This window comes from Arachis stenosperma, chromosome 10 (genome assembly GCF_014773155.1).
Source record: "Arachis stenosperma cultivar V10309 chromosome 10, arast.V10309.gnm1.PFL2, whole genome shotgun sequence".
NCBI lineage: Eukaryota > Viridiplantae > Streptophyta > Magnoliopsida > Fabales > Fabaceae > Arachis > Arachis stenosperma.
The window spans coordinates 86,738,678-86,761,931 of record NC_080386.1 but is presented as its reverse complement, the minus strand read 5'-3'; the positions used below and the strand labels follow the sequence as shown (position 1 = coordinate 86,761,931).

The 23,254-nt window shown below is 39.2% G+C and overlaps 1 protein-coding gene across 1 annotated transcript; it reads right to left on the bottom strand.

Annotated features, from left to right (window-relative positions):
• Positions 1-11,977: 11,977 nt before the first annotated feature.
• LOC130957301 (homeobox-leucine zipper protein REVOLUTA-like) lies at positions 11,978-14,130 on the bottom strand. The gene is made up of 6 exons (XM_057884168.1): positions 14,122-14,130; positions 13,769-13,903; positions 13,282-13,601; positions 13,066-13,171; positions 12,878-12,975; positions 11,978-12,095 (listed from the first exon to the last, which is right to left on the bottom strand). Exons 1-6 carry the CDS (start codon positions 14,128-14,130, stop codon positions 11,978-11,980), a joined length of 786 nt encoding a protein of 261 aa, XP_057740151.1.
• Between the last annotated feature and the right edge of the window lie 9,124 nt (positions 14,131-23,254).

Below are 23,254 nucleotides of genomic sequence, written 5' to 3'. Positions count from 1 at the left end.
TCTCTTAGATTCCTTAATCAGAATCTTCGTGGTATAAGCCAGATTGATGGCAGCATTCATGAGAATCCGGAAAGTCTAAACCTTGTCTGTGGTATTCCGAGTAGGATTCCGGGATTGAATGACTGTGACGTGCTTCAAACTCCTAAGGGCTGGGCGTTAGTGACAGACGCAAAAGAATCAATGGATTCTATTCCAACCTGATTGAGAACCGACAGATGATTAGCCGTGCTGTGACAGAGCATAGGAACGTTTTCACTGAGAGGATGGGAAGTAGCCATTGACAACGGTGATACCCTACATAGAGCTTGCCATGGAAGGAGCCTTGCGTGTATTGAAGGATTTCAAGGAAGAGTTGAAGTCAAAGGACAAAGCATCTCCAAAACTCCAACATATTTCTCATTACTGCACAACAAGTAACACTGTTATTCTCTTTTATTTTTATAATCAAATCTAGTAATTTCACTTTTAATCCTATTGGCCTCCTGACTAAGATCAATAAAATAAACATTGATTGCTCAGAAGCCAATAATCTCCGTGGGATCGACCCTTACTCACGTAAGGTATTACTTGGACGACCCAGTGCACTTGCTGGTTAGTTGTGCGAATCATAAATTCGTGCACCAAGTTTTTGGCACCGTTGCCGGGGATTATTGAGTTTGGACAATTGAAGGCTTATTTTATTTCTTAGATTAGGAATAATTCCTTTTTGTTGTTATAGAATCATCAAATTCTGATAGGATAGTTTATTTTCAAAAATTTCTTTTCAAAAATATTATTTTTCTTAATTAATTGTTAATTTTTCGTGAGTTTAGTGTCTTATTATAAGTTTGGTGTTAATTGCATATTTTATATTTTCTTTGAAAATCTCATGTTAGTGTTCTTGGTTCTTCCTTGATCTTTAAGTTGTTCTTGATAATTGGTTATACCCTTTGGAACCTTTTTCAAAAATAATTTTTCTTGGATTGAATCTTGTGCCAAACTTTAAGTTTGGTGTTTTCTTGTTAATCTTTTTATAATTTTCGAAAATTTTATTAAAGTTTTCTAAAAATTTTAAGTTCGGTGTTCTTCCTTTTGTTCTTGGTGTTCTTGTGAATCTTCAAGGTGTTCTTGAGTTTTTCTTGTGTCTTGATCTTAAAATTTTTAAGTTTGGTGTTCCTTGGTGTTTTCCCTCCAAAAATTTTCGAAAATAAGGAGCATTAGATCTAAAAATTTTTAGTCTTGTGTCTTTGGTGTGTTTTTCTCTTTCATCACAAAATTCAAAATTCAAAAAAAAGAATTTATATTTTCTAACTAATTTTGAACTTCTCTTTTCGAAAATTTTATATAAAAATTCAATTTTCAATTTCAAAATATTTCCACTTTCTTTTATTTATTTCGTTTTTATTTTATAAAAAAAAAATTAATTTTTATAAAATAAATAATATCAACATATAAATTATCACTTGTATTCCATTAAGGAAGTAAGTATGAATGGACAAGACAAGAGAACTCTGGGGTCATATGCTAACCCCACTACTGCTTCATATGGGAGTAGTATCTGTATACCCTCCATTGGAGTTAGTAGCTTTGAGCTGAATCCTCAGCTCATTATCATGGTGCAGCAAAACTGTCAGTACTCTGGTCTTCCACATGAAGAACCTACAGAGTTTCTGGCACAATTTTTGCAAATTGCTGATACAGTACATGATAAGGAAGTAGATCAGGATGTCTACAGATTATTACTGTTTCCATTTGCTGTAAAAGATCAAGCTAAGAGGTGGTTAAATAACCAGCCTAAGAGCAGCATAAAAACATGGAAACAGCTGTCAGAAAAATTCCTGAATCACTATTTCCCTCCCAAACGGATGATACAGCTAAGGCTAAACATTCAAGGCTTCAAACAAGGAGATAATGAATCCCTTTATGATGCTTGGGAGAGATACAGAGAGATGCTAAGAAAACGCCCCTCTGAAATGTTTTCAGAATGGGTGCAATTAGACATCTTCTACTATGGGCTTACAGAAAAAGCTCAGATTTCTCTAGACCACTCAGCTGGTGGATCTATACACATGAGAAAAACAATTGAAGAAGCTCAAGAGCTTATTGATACAGTTGCCAGAAATCAGCATCTGTACCTAAGCAGTGAATCCTCTATGAAAGAAGAAGCTAAAACAGTAATTGCAGAACTCAGTCCAGTGGATCAGGCTAATGAATTCAATCAACAATTAGATTTTCTAACTCAGCAGCTAGCCGAATTCAAGGAAATATTACAGGAAACAAGAATGGCTAACAAGAACATGGAAGTACAATTAAAGCAGACAGAAAAGCAACTGTCAAAACAAATAACAGAAGAATGCCAAGCAGTTCAATTAAGAAGTGGGAAAACATTAAATACCTCACTTCAAAGCAGCAGGAAACCAAGAAATGAACAAGAGGATACTCAAAATCCCTCTGAGGACAATCAGAGCCCAGAAGGGAACAAAGCTAGCGCTGAACGCCCAGACCATGCTCATTCCTGGCGTTCAACGCCAGAAACAAGCATGAATCCGGCGTTGAACGCCCAAAGGGAGCATGGTTCTGGCGTTCAAACGCCAGTAACAAACAAGGAAGTGGCGTCTAACGCCACTCCAGCTCCCACCACTGGCATTCAAATGCCAGTGGGGAATCAGTCACATACAAGTGCTGACCTTTCTAAAAAGGCTTCCCAACCCACTCCTGTAGGTTATAAACCTGCAGCAACTAAGGTTGAGGAATACAAAGCCAAAATGCCTTATCCTCAAAAACTCCGCCAAGCGGAACAGGATAAGCAATTTGCCCGCTTTGCAGACTATCTCAGGACTCTTGAAATAAAGATCCCGTTTGCAGAAGCACTTGAGCAGATACCCTCTTATGCTAAGTTCATGAAAGAGATCTTAAGTCATAAGAAGGATTGGAGGGAAACTGAAAAAGTTTACCTCACCGAAGAATGCAGTGCAGTCATTCTGAAAAGCTTACCTGAGAAGCTTAAAGATCCTGGGAGCTTTATGATACCATGCACATTAGAGGGCACTTGCACCAAGCAAGCTTTATGTGATCTTGGGGCAAGTATCAATCTAATACCTGCATCTACTATCAGAAAGCTTGGTTTAACTGAAGAAATCAAACCAACCAGGATATGTCTTCAACTTGCTGATGGCTCCATTAAATACCCATCAGGCGTGATTGAGGACATAATTGTCAAGGTTGGCCATTTGCCTTCCCTACTGACTTTGTGGTGCTGGAAATGGAGGAGCACAAGAGTGCAACTCTCATTCTAGGAAGACCTTTCCTAGCAACTGGCCGAACCCTCATTGATGTCCAAAAAGGGGAAGTAACCTTGAGAGTCAATGAGGAGGAGTTTAAATTGAATGTTGTCAAAGCCATGCAACATCCAGACACCCCAAATGACTGCATGAGTGTTGATATTATTGATTCTCTGGTAAGAGAGGTCAATATGGCTGAGAGTCTCGAATCAGAGCTAGAGGACATCTTTAAAGATGTTCAGCCTGATTTGGAGGAGTCAGAAAAGATAATAGAACCTCTGAAAATCCCTCAAGAAGAGGAGAAACCTCCAAAACCTGAACTCAAACCATTACCACCATCCCTGAAATATGCATTTCTGGGAGAAGGTGATACCTTTCCTGTAATTATAAGCTCTACCTTAGAGCCACAGGAAGAGGAAGCACTAATTCAAGTGCTAAGGACACACAAGACAGCTCTTGGGTGGTCCATCAGTGATCTTAAGGGCATTAGCCCAGCTAGATGCATGCATAAGATCTTACTGGAGGATGACGCCAAACCAGTGGTCCAACCACAAAGGCGGCTGAATCCAGCCATGAAAGAAGTGGTGCAAAAGGAGGTCACTAAATTACTAGAGGCTGGGATCATTTATCCTATTTCTGACAGCCCCTGGGTGAGCCCTGTCCAAGTTGTCCCAAAGAAAGGTGGCATGACAGTGGTTCATAATGAAAAAAATGAACTGGTTCCTACAAGAACAGTTACAGGGTGGCGTATGTGCATTGATTATAGAAGGCTCAATACAGCCACCAGAAAGGATCATTTTCCTTTACCATTCATAGACCAGATGCTAGAAAGACTAGCAGGTCATGAATACTACTGCTTCCTGGATGGATATTCAGGTTATAATCAAATTGCAGTAGATCCCCAAGATCAGGAGAAAACGGCATTCACATGCCCATCTGGAGTATTTGCATACAGAAGGATGCCATTTGGCCTGTGCAATGCACCTGCAACCTTTCAGAGGTGCATGCTCTCAATTTTCTCTGATATGGTGGAAAAATTCCTGGAAGTCTTCATGGACGACTTTTCAGTATTTGGAGACTCATTTAGCTCCTGCCTTAACCATTTAGCACTTGTTCTGAAAAGATGCCAAGAGACTAACCTGGTTTTAAACTGGGAAAAATGTCATTTTATGGTGACTGAAGGAATTGTCCTTGGGCACAAAATTTCGAATAAGGGTATAGAGGTGGATCAAGCTAAGGTAGAAGTAATTGAAAAATTGCCACCACCTACTAATGTTAAGGCAATCAGAAGCTTTCTGGGGTATGCAGGATTCTATAGGAGGTTTATAAAGGATTTTTCAAAAATCGCCAAACCTCTGAGCAACCTGCTAGCTGCTGACACGCCATTTATCTTTGATAAAGAGTGTCTGCAGGCATTTGAGACTCTGAAAGCTAAATTGGTTTCAGCACCAATAATCTCTGCACCAGACTGGACATTACCATTTGAACTGATGTGTGATGCCAGTGACCATGCCATTGGTGCAGTGTTGGGACAAAGGCATGACAAGCTTTTGCACGTCATTTACTATGCCAGCCGTGTTTTAAATGATGCACAGAAGAATTACACAACCACAGAAAAAGAGCTACTTGCAGTGGTTTACGCCATTGACAAATTCAGATCTTATTTAGTAGGATCAAAAGTGATTGTGTACACTGATCATGCTGCTCTTAAATATCTACTCACAAAGCAGGTTTCAAAACCCAGACTCATCAGATGGGTGTTGCTTCTGCAAGAGTTTGATATAGAAATAAGAGACAGAAAAGGGACAGAGAATCAAGTGGCAGAAAACCTGTCCCGAATAGAACCAGTGGAAGGGGCGTCCCTCCCTCTCACTGAGATCTCTGAAACTTTTCCGGATGAGCAACTCTTTGCCATCCAGGAAGTACCATGGTTTGCAGACATTGCAAACTACAAGGCAGTGAGATTCATACCCAAAGAATACAGTAGGGTGCAATCAAAGAAATTAATCACAGATGCAAAGTACTATCTTTGGGATGAACCATATCTCTTCAAGAGATGTGCAGATGGAGTAATCCGTAGATGTGTGCCTAAGGAAGAAGCGCAAAAGATTTTATGGCACTGCCATGGATCACAGTATGGAGGACATTTTGGAAGTGAGCGAACAGCCACAAGGGTCCTCCAAAGTGGCTTCTACTGGCCCACTCTCTATAAAGATTCCCGAGCATTTGTGCTTAATTGTGACAGTTGCCAAAGATCAGGCAACTTACCTCACAGTTATGCCATGCCTCAACAAGGAATCTTGGAGATTGAGTTGTTTGATGTATGGGGTATTGACTTCATGGGACCTTTCCCTCCATCATACTCAAACACTTATATTCTGGTGGCAGTGGATTATGTATCCAAATGGGTGGAGGCTATTGCAACACCCACCAATGACACTAAAACAGTGTTAAAATTCCTCCAGAAACACATCTTTAGCAGATTTGGTATCCCTAGAGTGTTAATTAGAGATGGGGGCACTCATTTCTGCAATAAACAGCTTTATGCTGCTCTGGTTCGTTATGGAGTTAGCCACAGGGTAGCTACTCCATATCATCCACAAACTAATGGGCAAGCTGAAGTCTCAAATAGAGAACTCAAAAGAATCCTGGAACGGACTGTAATTAACCGTAGAAGGGATTGGGCAAGAAGCTTGGATGATGCTCTGTGGGCATACAGAACAGCATTCAAGACCCCTATAGGGACCTCTCCATACCAGCTTGTGTATGGAAAGGCATGTCACTTGCCAGTGGAACTGGAACACAAGGCCTATTGGGCAACCAGATTCCTAAACCTTGATGCCAAGTTAGCCGGAGAAAAATTATTGCTCCAGTTAAATGAGCTAGAGGAATTTAGACTCAATGCTTTCGAAAATGCAAAGATTTACAAAGAGAAAGCGAAAAGATGGCATGATAAGAAATTGTCATCCAGAGTCTTTGAGCCGGGGCAGAAAGTTCTGCTATTTAATTCTAGGCTCAAATTATTCCCCGGAAAATTAAAATCCCGGTGGAGAGGTCCATATGTCATTACAAACGTATCACCATATGGATACATAGAGCTTCAGGATAATGACTCTAACAAAAAGTTCATTGTTAATGGACAAAGAGTCAAACACTATCTTGAGGGAAATTTTGAGCAAGAGTGCTCAAGACTGAGACTTAAGTAAAACTCAGTGATAGTCCAACTAATGACAATAAAGAAGCGCTTGCTGGGAGGCAACCCAGCCATTTACAAAGTTTATTTACTAATTAAATAAATTTTCTTTTTTTACAGGTTTGTGTCCAAGTATCTCCAAGGTAAAATAGCAATTGGTTGGATTCACAGAGTTATAAAGGGAATTGGAAGCTCACTGGCGTGAAAAAGCCAGTAAGAAACATTTTGGGCGTTGAACGCCCAAAAGAAGCACCCACTGGGCGTTCAACGCCAGTAAGGGTAGCCTTCTGGGCGTTAAACGCCAGAAAGGAGCATCTTCTGGGCGTTAAACGCCAGAAAGAAGCACCTTCGGGGCGTTTAACGCCAGTTTGGCAGCATCCTGGGCGTTTAGAAAAATGCCCAGTAACAAAGGACTTCCTGGCGTTCAACGCCAGAAAGATGCATCAACTGGGCGTTGAACGCCCAGGAGAAGCAACATTTGGGCGTTAAACGCCCAAACCATGCAGCAGTTGGGCGTTTAACGCCAGGATGGTGGGGAGGAGGTAAATTTCGTTTCTCTTTACAAATTTTCTAATTTTTCATGTTCCAATTCATGATTTCTTGCATAAACATATTTTAAATTATCATCCCTCAATTCAAATTAGCGTTCTAAAAATCCTAATTTCTAAAATCCCTTTTTATCAAATGTATCTTAATCCATAAAAATAAATTATTTTCAATCCAATCAAACTCTTTAAATTTGTTTCCAAAACTCAATCATCTCTTTAAAAATATCTTTTTCAAAATTTAAAAATTCAAATCTATCTTTTTTTCATATGATTCATATCTTTTCTTTTAAATTATATCTTTTTCTGATCATATCTTTTAAAAATCATATCTTCTATCTTATCTCTTTCTTATTTTTCGAAAATTTCCCACCCCCTCCCCATATATTGTGTTTGGCGTCCCAATCTTCCTCACCTTGCCACACTTGCTCTCTTCCTATCCCTCTTCTTTCTTCTCTGTTGCTTGAGGACAAGCAAAGCTCTAAGTTTGGTGTGGTTATCCGTGATCACAAAAGCATACTCATCAAATTCATGGCCCCTAGAGGAAAGCAACCCACCCAAAGGGGCAAGAAAGAGAGTGCTCCAAAGCCCTTTGGAATCAAGGAAGTTCTTAACTAAAGAACATTCAGACCATTACTACAAGATAATGAGTCACAGATCAGTGATCCCGGAAGTCAGATTTGATCTAAAAGAAGATGAATATCCGGAGATCCAAGAGCAAATTCGGAACAGGAATTGGGAAATTCTGACCAATCCTGAAACGAAAGTGGGAAGGAACATGGTTCAGGAGTTCTATGCTAATTTATGGCAGACAGACAGGCAAAGACTAATTGGAGCTGCTCTCTTTGACCATCAGACCTTAGTCAGAGGAAAGATCATTCATACCAATTCTGACAAGATCAGGGAGATATTCAAGCTTCCTCAACTGAAGGATGACCCAGACTCCTTTAACAGGAGAATGATGAGGGTCAATAAAGGGCTGGACAAAGTTCTGGAGGATATATGCATCCCTGGAGCCAAGTGGACCACCAGCACGACTGGCGTCCCAGTTCAACTCAAAAGGGAAGATCTAAAACCAGTAGCCAGAGGCTGGCTGGATTTCATTGGGCGTTCCATATTGCCCACCAGCAACCGTTCTGAAGTAACCATCAAAAGAGCTGTCATGATTCACTGCATCATGTTGGGAAAAGAGGTAGAAGTCCATCAGCTGATCTCATGTGAGCTATATAAAATAGCAAACAGGAATTCTAAGGACGCCAGATTGGCCTACCCGAGCTTAATTTCTATGCTCTGCAAAGATGCTGGAGTAAAGATGGGAATAACTGAATATATCCTAATTGAAAAGTCCATTACTGGAATATCAATGGTCAGACAACAGCAACAAGATGATTCAACCAAGAAGAGAGCACAAGAAGCTCTCCCAGAACTGCCTCAATTCGAATATTGGGAACATCTTGAAGCTTCTATTTCCAGATTGCAAGAAGCTATGGATCAAATAAAGGAAGAACAGAATAATCAAAGTAGCATGCTTTGCAAACTACTTAAGGAACAGGAAGAGCAAGGGCGTGATCTAAGGGAGCTGAAGCGCCAAAAATTAATCCTTGAACAACACCCCAAGGATTAGAAGAGCATGCCCTCCTCAAGACAAAAGGTTGTTGAGTTCCAATTTTCTGCTTTAACTTAGTGATAGCGTTTTTTTTTTCGAATTTACCTTAGGAGATATAGTAGTAGTAGTAATTAGTATGTCTATTTTGATTTATTTCCAATTAAGCTATAATTTATTTTTCTCATCATCATCAGGCATGAATAAAGTAGTGGATTTTTTTAGAATAAAGAAGTAATTTATATTTTCGAGTTCTTAATAATAAAAATTATAATTAATTATGTGTGGTGGCAATACTTTTTTTTTTCTGAATGAATGCTTGAACAGTGCATAAATTGTACTTTGAATTTGATGAATATTGGCTCCTGAAGGGATGAGGAACACGAAAAATATTATTGATGATCTGAAAAATCATGAAATTGATTCTTGAAGCAAGAAAAAGCAGTCAAAAAAAAAAAAAAAACAAGCAGCCATGAGCCCTAGGCAAGAGTAAAAAGGATCCAAGGCTTTGAGCATCACTGGATAGGAGGGCCCAAGGAAATAAAATCCAGGCCTAAGCGGCTAAACCAAGCTGTCCCTAACCATGTGCTTGTGGCATGAAGGTCCAAGTTACAAACTTGAGACTGAGTGGTTAAAGTCGTGATCCAAGGCAAACAGAGTGTGCTTAAGAGCTCTGGATACCTCTGACTGGGGACTTTAGCAAAGCTAAGTCACAATCTGAAAAGGTTCACCTAGTCATGTGTCTGTGGCATTTATGTATCTGGTGGTAATACTGGAAAACAAAGTGCTTAGGGCCACAGCCAAGACTCATAAATAACTGTGTTCAAGAATCAACATACTACACTAGGAGAGTCAATAATACTATCTAAATTCTGAGTTCCTAAGGATGCCAATCATTCTGAAATTCAAAAGATACAGGGAGATGCCAAAACTGTTCAGGAACAAAAAGCTACAAGCCCCGCTCATCTAATAAGAATCAGAGCTTCATTTAAAACTCTAAAATATTATTACTTCTTAATTTCTGTTAGAACCTATTTTATTCATCTAGTTGCTTGAGGACAAGCAACAGTTTAAGTTTGGTGTTGTGATGAGCGGATATTTTATACGCTTTTTGGGGTAATTTCATGTGGATTTTAGCATGTTTTAATTAGTTTTTAGTTAAATATATTAGTTTTTAGGCAAAAATCATATTCTGGACTTTACTATGAGTGTGTGTATTTTTCTGTGATTTCAGGTATTTTCTGGCTGAAATTGAGGGAGCTGAGCAAAAATCTGACTTAGGCTGAAAAAGGACTGCTGATGCTGTTGGATCCTGACCTTCCTGCACTCGAAATGGATTTTCTGGAGCACAGGAGTCCAATTGGCGCGCTCTCAACGGCTTTGTCTCAGCCCCAGCACACACCAAGTGGGCCCCAGAAGTGGATTTCTGCACCAATTATCTTAGTTGGGCCCCAGAAGTGGATTTCTGCACCAATTATCTTAGTTTACTCATTTTCTGTAAACCTAGGTTACTAGTTTACTATTTAAACAACTTTTATAGACATTTCTTGTACCTCATGACATTTTCAGATCTGAATTACATACTTTTTGACGGCATGAGTCTCTAAACTCCATTGTTGGGGGTGAGGAGCTTTGCAGCGTCTCGATGATTTAATACAATTCCTTTGCTTTTCATTCAAACACGCTTGTTCTTATCTAAGATGTTTATTCGCGCTTAATTATGAAGAAGGTGATGATCCGTGACACTCATCACCTTCCTCAATCCATGAACGTGTGCCTGACAACCACCTCCGTTCTACATCAGACTGAATGAATATCTCTTAGATTCCTTAATCAGAATCTTCGTGGTATAAGCCGGATTGATGGCAGCATTCATGAGAATCCGGAAAGTATAAACCTTGTCTGTGGTATTCCGAGTAGGATTCCGGGATTAAATGACTGTGACGTGCTTCAAACTCCTGAGGGCTGGGCGTTAGTGATAGACGCAAAAGAATCAATGGATTCTATTCCAACCTGATTGAGAACCGACAGATGATTAGCCGTGCTGTGACAGAGCATAGGAACGTTTTCACTGAGAGGATGGGAAGTAGCCATTGACAACGGTGATACCCTACATAGAGCTTGCCATGGAAGGAGCCTTGCGTGTATTGAAGGATTTCAAGGAAGAGTTGAAGTCAAAGGACAAAGCATCTCCAAAACTCCAACATATTTCTCATTACTGCACAACAAGTAACACTGTTATTCTCTTTTATTTTTATAATCAAATCTAGTAATTTCACTTTTAATCCTATTGGCCTCCTGACTAAGATCAATAAAATAAACATTGATTGCTCAGAAGCCAATAATCTCCGTGGGATTGACCCTTACTCACGTAAGGTATTACTTGGACGACCCAGTGCACTTGCTGGTTAGTTGTGCGAATCATAAATTCGTGCACCAGAACACAAAATCGAGACTATGTTATAAATAACTCCTAAATCAAACAAAGACGCTTCTTCAACAAATACGCAGATACAAGATCCTCACAAAGTCAAAATAGTATATCTAATAGTACTATAGTAGAGAAATAGAGAAGACTTAGATTACCAGCTCAACTTGTTTGGAGGCCCCAAAATCTGCAAGTTTAATGCAACCTTTATTATCTACAAGAATATTGGCCCCCTGAAATTGATTACAATTGAACATTAGTAACTCAAAAAAGGAGATCTGACATGCTAATCAATGATACTACAAGAAAAATCGCCATTATTATTATCAAACTTTGGCGTCAGGATTCAGAACGTTCAAGACACAACTCAAAATAAGAATAGAATCATCAACAGAAGCAATTGTTTATTAAACAGCAGCAGTAAATAGCATGTTTCCCAGGTTCAAGCAAGCAGCAAACAGAATTCATATGACTTAACCAGGTCTACAAACAGAAATCATTGCAGTTCATATAATATGGACCAAGCAACAAGCAGAGCAGCACTCAGCAATAACAAACCAAGAAAAATTAATGAAACAGTAACACTTTCACAGCATCTATTTTGGACAATGAAAAAAAAATACAATAAACAGCAATCACAAGTCCAGAATTCAACACCAAAACAGCACAATAAACAAGTTCATCCAGGGCAGCATTCAGAGGAAAGACAAATTCATTCCGAACAGCAGCAGTAAACAAAACAAAACCTACATCCACTAACCAGTCCAGATTCTCTAACCACCTAATTCAACTAAACTGAATTAGTTGAACTAAACAAGCTAAACAGAATGAGCTAAACCAGATTAAATGAGATGAAAGGGGAACCTGGGAAGCAGGGAATTGGAACAGGGGAAGGGAAGGGAAAGATTGATGATGATGAGTGAATGGCCGGAGCAACACGGTGGCGGCCTAGTGGTGGCGCTGGGGTAGCGACAGTGGCGGAAGGTGGGTGCACAGTAAAACAGGGTCTAGTAGTGGCTCTGGGCTCACAAAGACACAGGGTCTACTCCAACTTTTGCTTTTCAATCTAGAACAGATCAAATAATATTATTGGTACTTAAACAAACTCCCAAAAAATTTAATAGAAGGCATCAACCAAAAGAGCACAAGAGAAATACATAAGATTATTCTACAACTAATCACAGTTTGCTAGTCCGAAATTTAGTACAGAAAATAGAAAAATGCTAAAAAATTGACTCACATTCTAGCTTATTAATACATTTTCTGCAAGTTAAACTTACATAGCTATTTAAAGAAACAAGATAAACAACTCTTTGTAAAGAAACACATGCTTGATGATTTCCTGCTATAAAGTATAGCAATTTTTGAGAAAAATAGAAAGTATACAAAATAAAAAGTCTAAAATAAAGTGAATTGATAACACTACACATCGGGCAACCATCATTGTAAAGATTAAAATGCAAATCAGAAGACATCAAACAAAAATATCCCTGAGTTCACGTCAGCAATAGTTAGTCTTCCAAACTGTCGACATTTCTTGGATTCAATATTTACAAATTGCCTAAAAACTCAAACCCATAAAAGAATTGCTGCATTTATAATCTAAAGAGAGGAAATTACAATATCGGACCTACCCAAAAGCTTCAACCTATTTGAATTCTTTTGGAATGTATCTTCTAGCTTTCTCTTCCTTCACAAGATGGAGTTAATAAAAGGCACTGATAAACAAAGAAACAGAATAGTTAATGAAAGAAACAATTCCCATTTCCGACAAATTAAAGTTGAACATACATAAACAACACTTAGAGAAAGATTCATTGTTACAAGTTTGCAGACTTAATGAATTACCTTCCTCTAAATACCCATGTGATGTCTTGTAAAGCCACCAAAGTTGTTTCCAACATGTCAAGGCCAGCCTGGTTTGCAAAGATGAACGCTGGCACGGACTACGATCCAGACAGAGAATCATATATATCTTAAATTAAAGGCTTTCATGGAAATGATGAACTCTACTATGAACAAAACATATGCCATACCTTCAAAGAACAGCACAAAATGGCATCCTGATGATGCCACAAATGTTTAAGCACTGACTCACCAATGAGAGAATTAGATCTCAGCAACTCTGTCCCCAAATAATAACTATTCATAGAAGAAAGAAGAACAAAAAAGTGAAGGGCATCATTAGATACTTTTCAAGAATGAATATTCAACAATAAAGCTTGAACACAATACAACAGATGCAGACTTGCCTATAACTGCAGCAGATCCAGTTGGCTAGTGTAAGATCTTCTGGAGAACCAGAAGAGAGTTTTGAGCTAACTGTCGGGTTTATACCAGATGGAGAAATTGCCATGGTAACCCTCTGCATTGAGGAAATCACACTACGGATGTACTGGCATGCCATGACAGCAACATTATCTTGCAGATTACTGTCAAAAGGAAACTGGAAGGCAATAGTCAACACTGACCGAGCACTATGACATGATACCGCATCGCATGCACCATTTGTTGTTGGGCCAACTTCAAAACCAGATGTCAAATCCAGGGTTTGACTTGCTGTCACTGAATCCTTTTTATCACCCTGGAAAACAATGATATCAACATGATTATAGTGTGTCATACGTGTGCATCAGTTTCAGTAGCTCCTTTCTTACTTACACAGTACTTTTTTCTCTATTCAAATGCAATATTAAGAGACTTAACACTAAAAAGGACCAAATATAAACAGAACTCAACTGGTTTTGAATCCAACGGGATAATGCAGAAACCGGAAGGCAACAATGGAGCATCATCTGGGAATATTTCATCAATAGGAGCAAATATGAGCTCAGAACAAGCCCCCACGGCATTCTCGTCAATTCCACTACATAACTGTCCAAAGAAAACAAAATGGTTATATAGGACCAGTCTACTTATTACATTTCTGCATGAACAAACCGTAATACTATTTAAAATTATATTGAAAAAGGAAGAAAAAATAAGAAAAAAGTGAACTTAGAGGAAGGCAATTGAAGAACAGAATGAAAGAATGGTAGCATCTCTTTTGTTTCTAGATTATATGGTTCAGTAAAAAATTATAACCAACTCACATCATCCATATAAGAAGGCAGAACCTAAGGTATACAATATAAGCATTTCATTTCCTAGTACTGTTTTACCATTTTGTCCTAAATCTTTGAATCTATCAATTCTGCCATTCCAGAAGCCATCTTGTAGAAAAAGCAACAAAAAAAGGAATCCATACCTGATATTCAAGTAATGGTTTGACACACTTTGGTTTGCAAGAGTCTTCGAGATATCTCTTTTGATCAACGGGTTCGTCGTCAGCCCTAAGTGCAGGTCAATAAATAAGAAAACAACAAATTAACATAGGATCAGATCCATGGGAGGAATCAAGTACAAAGAAAACAGATCTGATTGAGGAGACTTACATTGCAGTTAGCGTTGGGAGCAGAGAGACAGAGTGTGGTTTGTGCGATGGAAGCGTGGTTAGGGTTGCTTCATGGGTTTTGGGGGGTGCTTGTGTTTCGGATCCAACTCCTTTCAAGTTTGAACCTGTCAACGTTCTTCGATCTGCCTCCCTTTTTGGTACTCCTTACAACTTTTTTTGTTGTTTCCAGAAAAGCTACAAGGAAGGCATGGTGGCAAGGAAGTGAAACTACAAGGAAGGAGAGCAGAGAAGATGATACAGACGATGCAGAGGAGATCAGCGAGGAGGGCGACCCTAGTGACGAGGAGGAGACGAGGCAGAGGGGAGGCTAATGGCGCAGCGAGGACGGTGCTGGTGCTGGTGATGGCAGAGATCTGAGCTCTTCCAGGGTTGAGAGATGGGAGTTGAAAATGACAGCGTAAGATCGAGTTGAGAGTGAGAGAGTAGTCCCGACTCCCGAAGCTTTCTTTGGGCTTATTAGGATTTTATTTTTCAAAAACCTTTTGGCCACGCTTCAAAAGCGTGCCAAAAGAGTGACAGGATATGGCCACGCTTCATAACAGCGTCCGTAATGAAACCCTGTTGCCACGCTTTTGAAACGTCCCTACTTTCTCTATGACTACACTTTTGAAGCGTGGCAAAAAAAATGTGGCCGTATCTCTTATTAATTGCCACCTTTCCAAAAGCGTGGCCGTTGACTCTTTTCGCCACGCTTTTGAAGCGTGGCGAGAAAAAACGTGGCCGAATCTCTATTCAATCGCCCCCTCACAAAAGCGTGGTTATTGACCACTTTTGGCCATGCTTTTAAAGTGTGGCAAAAAAAGCATGGCCATAAGCTTTTTTCTTATAGTGACTATAATTTAATCAAAATAATCAAATTATGTAATAAAATAATATATAAATTATAAATAAAAAATAAAATATAAATATATTTTAATATAAATCTTAAAATATATGTTTCAGACTTGATCTCCGAGTCCTTCTTCGAAACGGTCACTGAATCGGGCAATCTTAAGATTGGGTCATCCTCACGACCCAAAGACGAATCAATATAACTTCCGATATCCTAAACGGATCGGATTAATAACTTCCAATATCATGACTCAACATTAAAATTCAAATCCATCCCTTATCTTAGCTAAACAAAGATAATATAAAATAACTACCACAAACTATATAAAGGGGAGCTAGAGACCCCTCAGGTACTCACTCGTTCCACACACCTTATATCTCTCAGATCTATTTTGACTTGAGCGTCAGAGTGTCTTTGTAGGTATCACCTCTCGCCGCTCCAAAACGACGATCCAATAATCGCCTCGACTTGCAAGTCCCCGATCCACCTCACAACCCGTACCATAGACTTCTAGTACATTGTTGCCCCCGGAGCATGAGAGCATGCTTGCTTGGTCTCCATGTTGAGTTGTTGGAGAGCCCGGTTCTCTATAGTTCGAAAGATTGTGAGGGGCCTAGAAAGGACGTGGCTCATCCTATGCCAATTGGTGGGATGTTGGTGAGTTCCACTTTTCGCGAGTTGAAAAGTCATTAGCTTAGACCTTAACGCCGCTTTTGTTGACGAATTTGGTTTTCTATTATTGGGATGCCGTGAGGGGCCTGGAAAGGGCGTGATATCATCCTGCACCGATTGGTGGGATGTTGGTGAGTTTGGCTTTCTGCAAGTTGGAAGACCGTTAGCTCATGCTTGTTTTGTGTGGCCTTTCTGAGCCATTATTGTGAACTTTTCTTAGGCCTCTTGGTGGGCCGATTTCAATACTTTACTTATTTAGCTTATTTGGATATCTGTTTTGTTGGCATCGGAGGCGATCAATTTCTAGGGATAGCCGTTTAACTTATTTGGATATTCGATTTGTTGGCTTCGCCGGTTATTCAATCTCTGGGTCATCGTTTTTTATTTGGATATTCGTTTTGTTCGTCCTGGAGTGATCGATCCTCGGATAGCCGTTTACTTAATTGGATATTCATTTTATTATTTGGATATCTATTTCGTTGGCCTCAGGATGATCGATCCCTGGGTAGCCGTTTACTTATTTGGATATCCATTTTGTTATTTGGATATCCGATTCGTTGGCCTCAGAGTGATCAATCCCTGGGTAGCCGTTTACTTATTTGGATATCCGTCTTGTTATTTGGATATCCATTTCGTTGGCCTAGGGCTGATCAATCCCTGGGTAGCCGTTTATTTATTTGGATATTCGATTTGTGATTTAGATATTCATTTTGTTGGCATCGGGGTTATCGATATCCAGATAGCCATTTGCTTATTTGGATATCCGTTTCGTTGGCCTCGGGGTGCTCGATCCCCGGGTAGTTGTTTACTTATTTGGATATCTGTTTTGTTATTTGGATATCTGTTTCATTGGCCTCAGGTTGATCGATCCCTGTGTAGTCGTTTACTTATTTGGATATCCGTTTTGTTTGCCTCGGGGTGATCAATCCACAGGTCACCATTTTTTGTTATTTGGATATCTGTTTTATTGGCCTCGGGGTGATCGACTCCCGGGTAGTCATTTACTTATTTGGATATGTATTTTGATATTTGGATATCTATTTTGTTGGCCTTGGGGTGATCTATCCCCGGGGTAGCCACGTTTAGTTCGGGCCGTCAGATGGGTGACGAATCCACATTTCATGGTATTTATTTACTCTATTTGGGTGGATTTCATCAACTTTTCTTGCATTTATCTATTGAAATAGCATAGTTTCATGATTTCTCCCTAAATTGTGCTTGAAAGTAAAAACATACTTTTTAGACCATATAATTGCTAAATTTTATTCACTTTAATCCCATTTGATGCCTTAATGTGTTTGCTAAGTAATTTCAGGTTTCTAAGGCAAGTATGGGTTGAAGAAGTGAGAAATGAGCATGCAAAAGAGAAGAAACCATGAAGAAATAGAGTTTGGAAGTTTCAGCATCCGTGTGTACGCACTGTGATGCGTGCGTACGCATAAGTGTGAGCTTATGGCGATGTGTTGATGGCTGGGCATCTTGGCTGGCTTTACAAGCCATTTTTAGTATGTTTTAGGTTAGTTTCACGCATTTTCTTAGTTAACAAGCAAGCATTTGGATGAGTTATGTATGCATGTCTTGATTCAATCAACATTGTCAATTATACACATTTTCATGAGATTAATGCAAATAACCACTTGATGCAATGAATGATTCATTACCTTGTGATTATAGCAAAACTTTGACGTAATTGTTTGATTGATGACAGGCAAAAAGAAGCAGAGGAAAGCAGGGGAGGAGTAGCATTAGTGGCCACGGTAACGCCGCTAATGCCAGTATCAACGCCAGCCTCTAAGGGAGGAGTGGCATTGGTGGCCACGTTAACGCCACTAACGCCAGTGTCAACGTAGAGGGACCAAAGAAGGGCTGCATTAGTGGCCAAGTTAGTGCCACTAACGTAGGCACTAATGTGACCGACACCTCCAAGGGACCAAGGAAGAGTTGCGTTAGTGGTCAAGTTAGCGCCACTAACGCAAGCACTAACGTGAGCGATACCTCTAAGGGACGAAAGAGCTGCGTTAGTGGCCAAGTTAGTGCCACTAACGCAAGCACTAATGTGAGAAACAATCCAAGGCTCCAAGGAAGAGTTGCGTTAGTGGCCAAGTTAGTGACACTAATGCCAGCACTAATGTGGGCAGAGCAAAGAAGAGCTGCGTTAGTGGCCACGTTAATGCCACTAACGCCAATACTAACGTCAGCGAGCCATTCAATATACAGAGTGTTATCCACACTAACGTCCTCACTAACGTCAGTGCTGCTTCAACTAATACCTTCCAGAAAGCTGAGAAAAACCCAAAGAGTTTGTTAACTGCTTCAACCAAGGCCAAGGGCTCACATCCAAGTACTTGAAGACTCATTTTGAAGATCAAACAAGGATATATAGAGGAAGAGTTTTGAACTTGAAAAGGGGAGAAGGGACTCTGATAGAGAGGATTCGAATTAGGATTTTCTTTTTGCATTTAGTTTACTTTTCATGTACTTTTTCTTTTCCCTTTGAGTTTTCAGAGAAATGATGAACTAAACCCCACATCATTAGGGGGAGGAGATCTATTGTAATTCAAATGAATGAATGAAATTCTTCTTCTTTTCAATCCACTTGTTGTAGCTAAGAGATAAGTTCCGTGCTTAATAGATCTATTCACAACCGGAAGGGGGTGTAGATCATTTGAATTTCTATGTGGGCCTCGAAAGGGAAATATAGAAATTAGTTTGAAGATCTTTCTCTCACAACTCTCTTGATCAACAAACTTCTGGTTTGAGTTGAGATCCTGAGAACTTGTATGGCTTATGGATAAGAGAATTGAACTTAACCTCTTCTCATGAACAATTAGATCAAGGAATTGGCAAATTGTTTGTGTTAAGCGAAATTGGGTTGCCAAGGAATTGGGGCTCAATTAATTACAATCTACCATAAACCTACTTCATATGATTGAGAATGAAGTTGAGACCCATTAATTCATGAAGGATTCTGATATCTCCAATCCCTAATGAATCTCATCCATTATTATTTTTCCTTTCAATTGCTTTAAGCTTCTTGTTATCTTTGATTCCCAGCACTTAAAGCCCATTTACATTTCATGCAATTTGCTTTTAATCGCCATTTACATTCTTGCCTTTACTTTTTGCTATTTAAGTTTCAGCTCTTTTAGTTTCTTGTCATTTAAGTTTCCGCCATTTACATTTCACAATTTACTTTCAGCACTTTAATCTCCAACAATTTGTATTCTGTTGTTTTTCTTTCTTTGTGGATCATAATTTTGTTCATTCAATTTCCCAAAACATTCAAATATTAGCTCAACTAGATAAATCACCTAACTAAAGTTGCTTAATCCATCAATCCCTGTTAGATCGACCTCACTCAATAGTGAGTTATTACTTGACAATTCGATACACTTGCCAAAGAAATTTGTGTTGTGCAAATTTTCACGCATCAAGTTTTTAGTGCCGTTGCTGTGGATTGATTTAGATTAACAATGATTAAGTGGGCGATAGTCTAGATTGAGCATTTTTTTTCTTTGTTTGCGTTTAAGCATACTAACTGTTTGACACATTGTGTCTGCTAATTCTAACATATACTCTAGCAATAGAGTATTCAACTTGCTTTTGGTTTGTCTATTGTGTTGTGTATGCCAGGAAGGAGAGGTGTTTCCACTTTCTTTGATTCTGAACCTGAAAGAACCTTTCTGAGACTTAGAAGGGAGGCAAGAGGGAAGGGAGTGATTGGAGAAGAGGATTCAGAAGAAGGAGATCAAGTTATGGAGGACAACATGCACAACCCACCTGAGGAGGTTGCCAACAACAATGGGCAACCTGCAAGGAGGGTGCTGGCCTCCTACACCATCCCTAATCCTAGGAATTGTGGGAGTAGCATTCTCACTCCTAATGTACATGCTAACAACTTTGAGCTTAAACTTCAGCTTATTACTCTGGTTCAAAATACTTGTCAGTATGGAAGAAGTGCTTCGGAGGACCCAAATCAATACTTATCCATCTTCCTAAGGATATGTGACACTGTTAAAACTAATGGAGTAAACCCAGACATCTACAAGCTACTTCTATTTTCCTTCTCTCTCAAGGACAAAGCAACTCAGCGGTTGGAAACTTTCCCAAAGGAGAGCATCACAAGTTGGGATGACTTGGTTAGCGAATTCTTGGCCAAGTTCTACCCTCCTCAACAAATTATCAAGCTCAAAACAGAGGTGCAAACTTTCAGACAATTGGAAGGAGAATCCTTATATGAGGCATGAGAGAGGTACAAGGCACTGATTAGAAGATGTCCTTCGGATATGTTTAGTGAGTGGGTGAAGTTCTAGAATTTCTATGAAGGTCTCATTTGTTTTTCCTTAATTTTTGAAATTAAGTTTGGTATCCTCTTTAGTAATTTTTCCTTTTTTTAAAAAAAAAATCGAACACACTAGTTGATTTCCTTTATTTAATTTTCGAAATTTTATTAGTTATCTTCCTATTATTTTTGAATTTTTTAATTTATTTCTTGTGTTATTTAAATTTTATCTCTTTGACACAGGATATCTCATTGCGAATCCTCTACACTCTGACGTAGAGATTTCCATTCTTCTTTGTTTTCTATTTGTGTGTGTGCAGAAACAGGGAAGAGTTCACTATAGATCTGAATGGGAATGAATAACCTAGAAGGACCCTGGGCTCATACACCACCCCTACTCCTGATTTCTTTCTCACTCAAAATAAGCTCTTATCTCAACAGATGAGCCTTGTTACTCAACAATTGAGTAGCATACAGAGTTAAGTTACTAAGTATCATAGTGCTCCTTCAGATGCTCCTTGTGATATGAGTGGTAACTTTCCTCAAGGTGAAAGTCACAACTATGGCCAGTATACTCATAAGTAGGTCAATTACATGGATAATTCCTCCATAAATCTCCATGATACTCTTTATTCTCAGACTTTTAATCAGGGATGGAAAAATCATCCAAACTTTGGGTGGAGAGAGCAACCTCAGAGACAGCAACCAAATTATGTCAATCAGAATCAATTCAATAACCCTCCTTTTCAACCCTCTTAGCCTCAGAGTACCCCTGATTTGGTGTCTATTGTTGCAAAACTCTCAAAAAGTTAACAAAGCTTTATACAGGAAATCCAAGCCTCCCTTAGGAATCTGAAGATGCGAATAGACCAGTTGGACCAGCAAATACCTGAGAGACCTCTCACTCTTCCTAGTGACACAGTGCCTACCTTAAGAGAAGAGTGCAAGGCCATAATAGTGGATACTGAATCCATGCCAAAGGAGGAAGTACAAGTTGCTGAAGGATCAGAGCAAATAAAAATGCCAGAAGAGGATGAGAGCATAAAAGTACACTCCAAGATGCTCCAAAAAGAGACATAGGACAAGCAGTTTTCGAAGTTCCTGGAAGTCTTCAGAAAGTTACAAATTAATATTCTTTTTTCTGAGGTTTTAGAGAAAATACCTCCCTATGTAGCATTCATGAAAGGCTTACCATCTGAGAAGAAAGCCTTAAAGGGAGATGAGACAGTGGTCTTGACTAAGAATGCAGTGCATTAATTCAGAGGAAGCTACCAAAGAAGATGTCATATCCTAGAAGCTTTTCGATTCCCTGTATCATTGGGACTGTCACTTTTGACAAAACCTTGTGTGATCTTGGCTCAAATATAAATCTGATGCCCTTGTCTGTAATGAAGAAGCTGGGAATCCAAGAGGTACAGCCAACAAGGATATCTCTGCAATTGGCTGATAAATCTCTAAGGCAGGCATATGGGCTAATGGAGAATGTCCTGGTCAAGGTGAGAGGGCTCTTGCTCCCTGCAGATTTTGTGATCCTTGACATAGAAAATGATGTAAATGACTCCATCATCCTAGGAAGACTATTCCTGTGCACTGGAAGAGCTCTGATTGATGTTGAAAAAGGAGAATTGGTTCTGAGAATGTGGAAAGATTACTTGGTGTTCAAGGTTTTTAAACCTTCACCACTCTCTAGAGAAGGAGGTACTTGCATGAAGAGTGAGGTTTCTAACCCAAATCTCCAAGGATCCCTTATTGAAGCAAGGCAGAGTTCACATTTCAAACCTCTCTTGGTGGGAACCAATACAATTTCTCCTGATATCAAACCTAAGTTTGGTGTTAGACATTCACCACCAACCAAGGAGGAAGGAGGTGCTGAGAAAAAGGTACCTAAGGGCTAGAGGAACAAGAAGATTCCAACAAAAGACTTCTCACCTGGGATGAAAGTAGTGTTTACTAGAACTCCAATCCTACCTCATACTGTGAACATGATTATGTCCCTTGAACATGTTGATCTGAGCCATGAGAGCACAGGAAAGAAGTTCACAGCGGGGGGTAAAGACCTGAGCCCTTATGACCCTCCTTAAAGGAGCTGACCATCAAGCTAGTGACGGTAAAGAAGTGCTTGTTAGGAGGCAATCCAACAATAATTTATGATCATGCACACTGCTTAGAACAGGGACAGGAGGACTCAGAAGGAAGAATAGAACGCCCCAGAGTACATTGAACTAAACGGATTGGGTGCTAAACGTCAGGGAGGGTGTTTAGCACCAAAAAAGGGGCATGAAGAGATGGCATTTAACCCCAAGAAGAGGGAGCAGCAGCCACCATGACTGAGGTGGTTAAGTTTCATTATCCCTTACCTTATCTTATCTTCTGTTTTTCCAATATTTTTAGCTTATTTCCTGTTTTCTATTCTAGCTTTTGCATGATCACTAGTAGGATTTCCTTGCTTTCTAGTTTAGTTATTTATTTTGTTATTTTATGTTTATTTTGAAAGATGTTTGATATATTGCTCACTGAGCTTAAAGAAAAATCAAAAAGAAAAAGAGGTAGTGAAATGCATGAGATTTGAGTTATATATTATGAGTTAATCTAGTTACTTTGATGTGGTGGCATTATCTTGATTTCTGAATGTATGAACTGAATAGTGTATATTTGATATTGGAGTTGAGTATATTGGTTCTTGAGGTACTAGAACTTAGAAAAGTATTATAATTTCTCTAAAATAAGACGAAAATTGATTCTTGAAGCAAAATAAACAGCAACAAGAAATAAAAAGAAAAATAAAAAGAAAAAGGTCCAAGGCTTTGAGCATTAATGGTTAGGAGGGTCAAAACTGATCTAAAGCTCAAAAGAGTGGTGTGAAAGGTGTCAAGTAACCCTTGAGACTGAATACTTAAAGTCATGACCAATTCTTGTTACAGAGTATGCCTAAGGCTTTGAGCACCACTGTTTGGGAGAAATAAAAAGAAAAATCAGAACTCACGA

Coding starts and splice junctions, on each gene's coding strand:
- LOC130957301 (XM_057884168.1), bottom strand. Junction 13,602..13,768: donor TCCCGTTGGATTCAAAACCA/GTTGAGTTCTGT, acceptor GGTGATAAAAAG/GATTCAGTGACAGCAAGTCA. Junction 12,976..13,065: donor TTTTGTGCTGTTCTTTGAAG/GTATGGCATATG, acceptor TCTGGATCGTAG/TCCGTGCCAGCGTTCATCTT.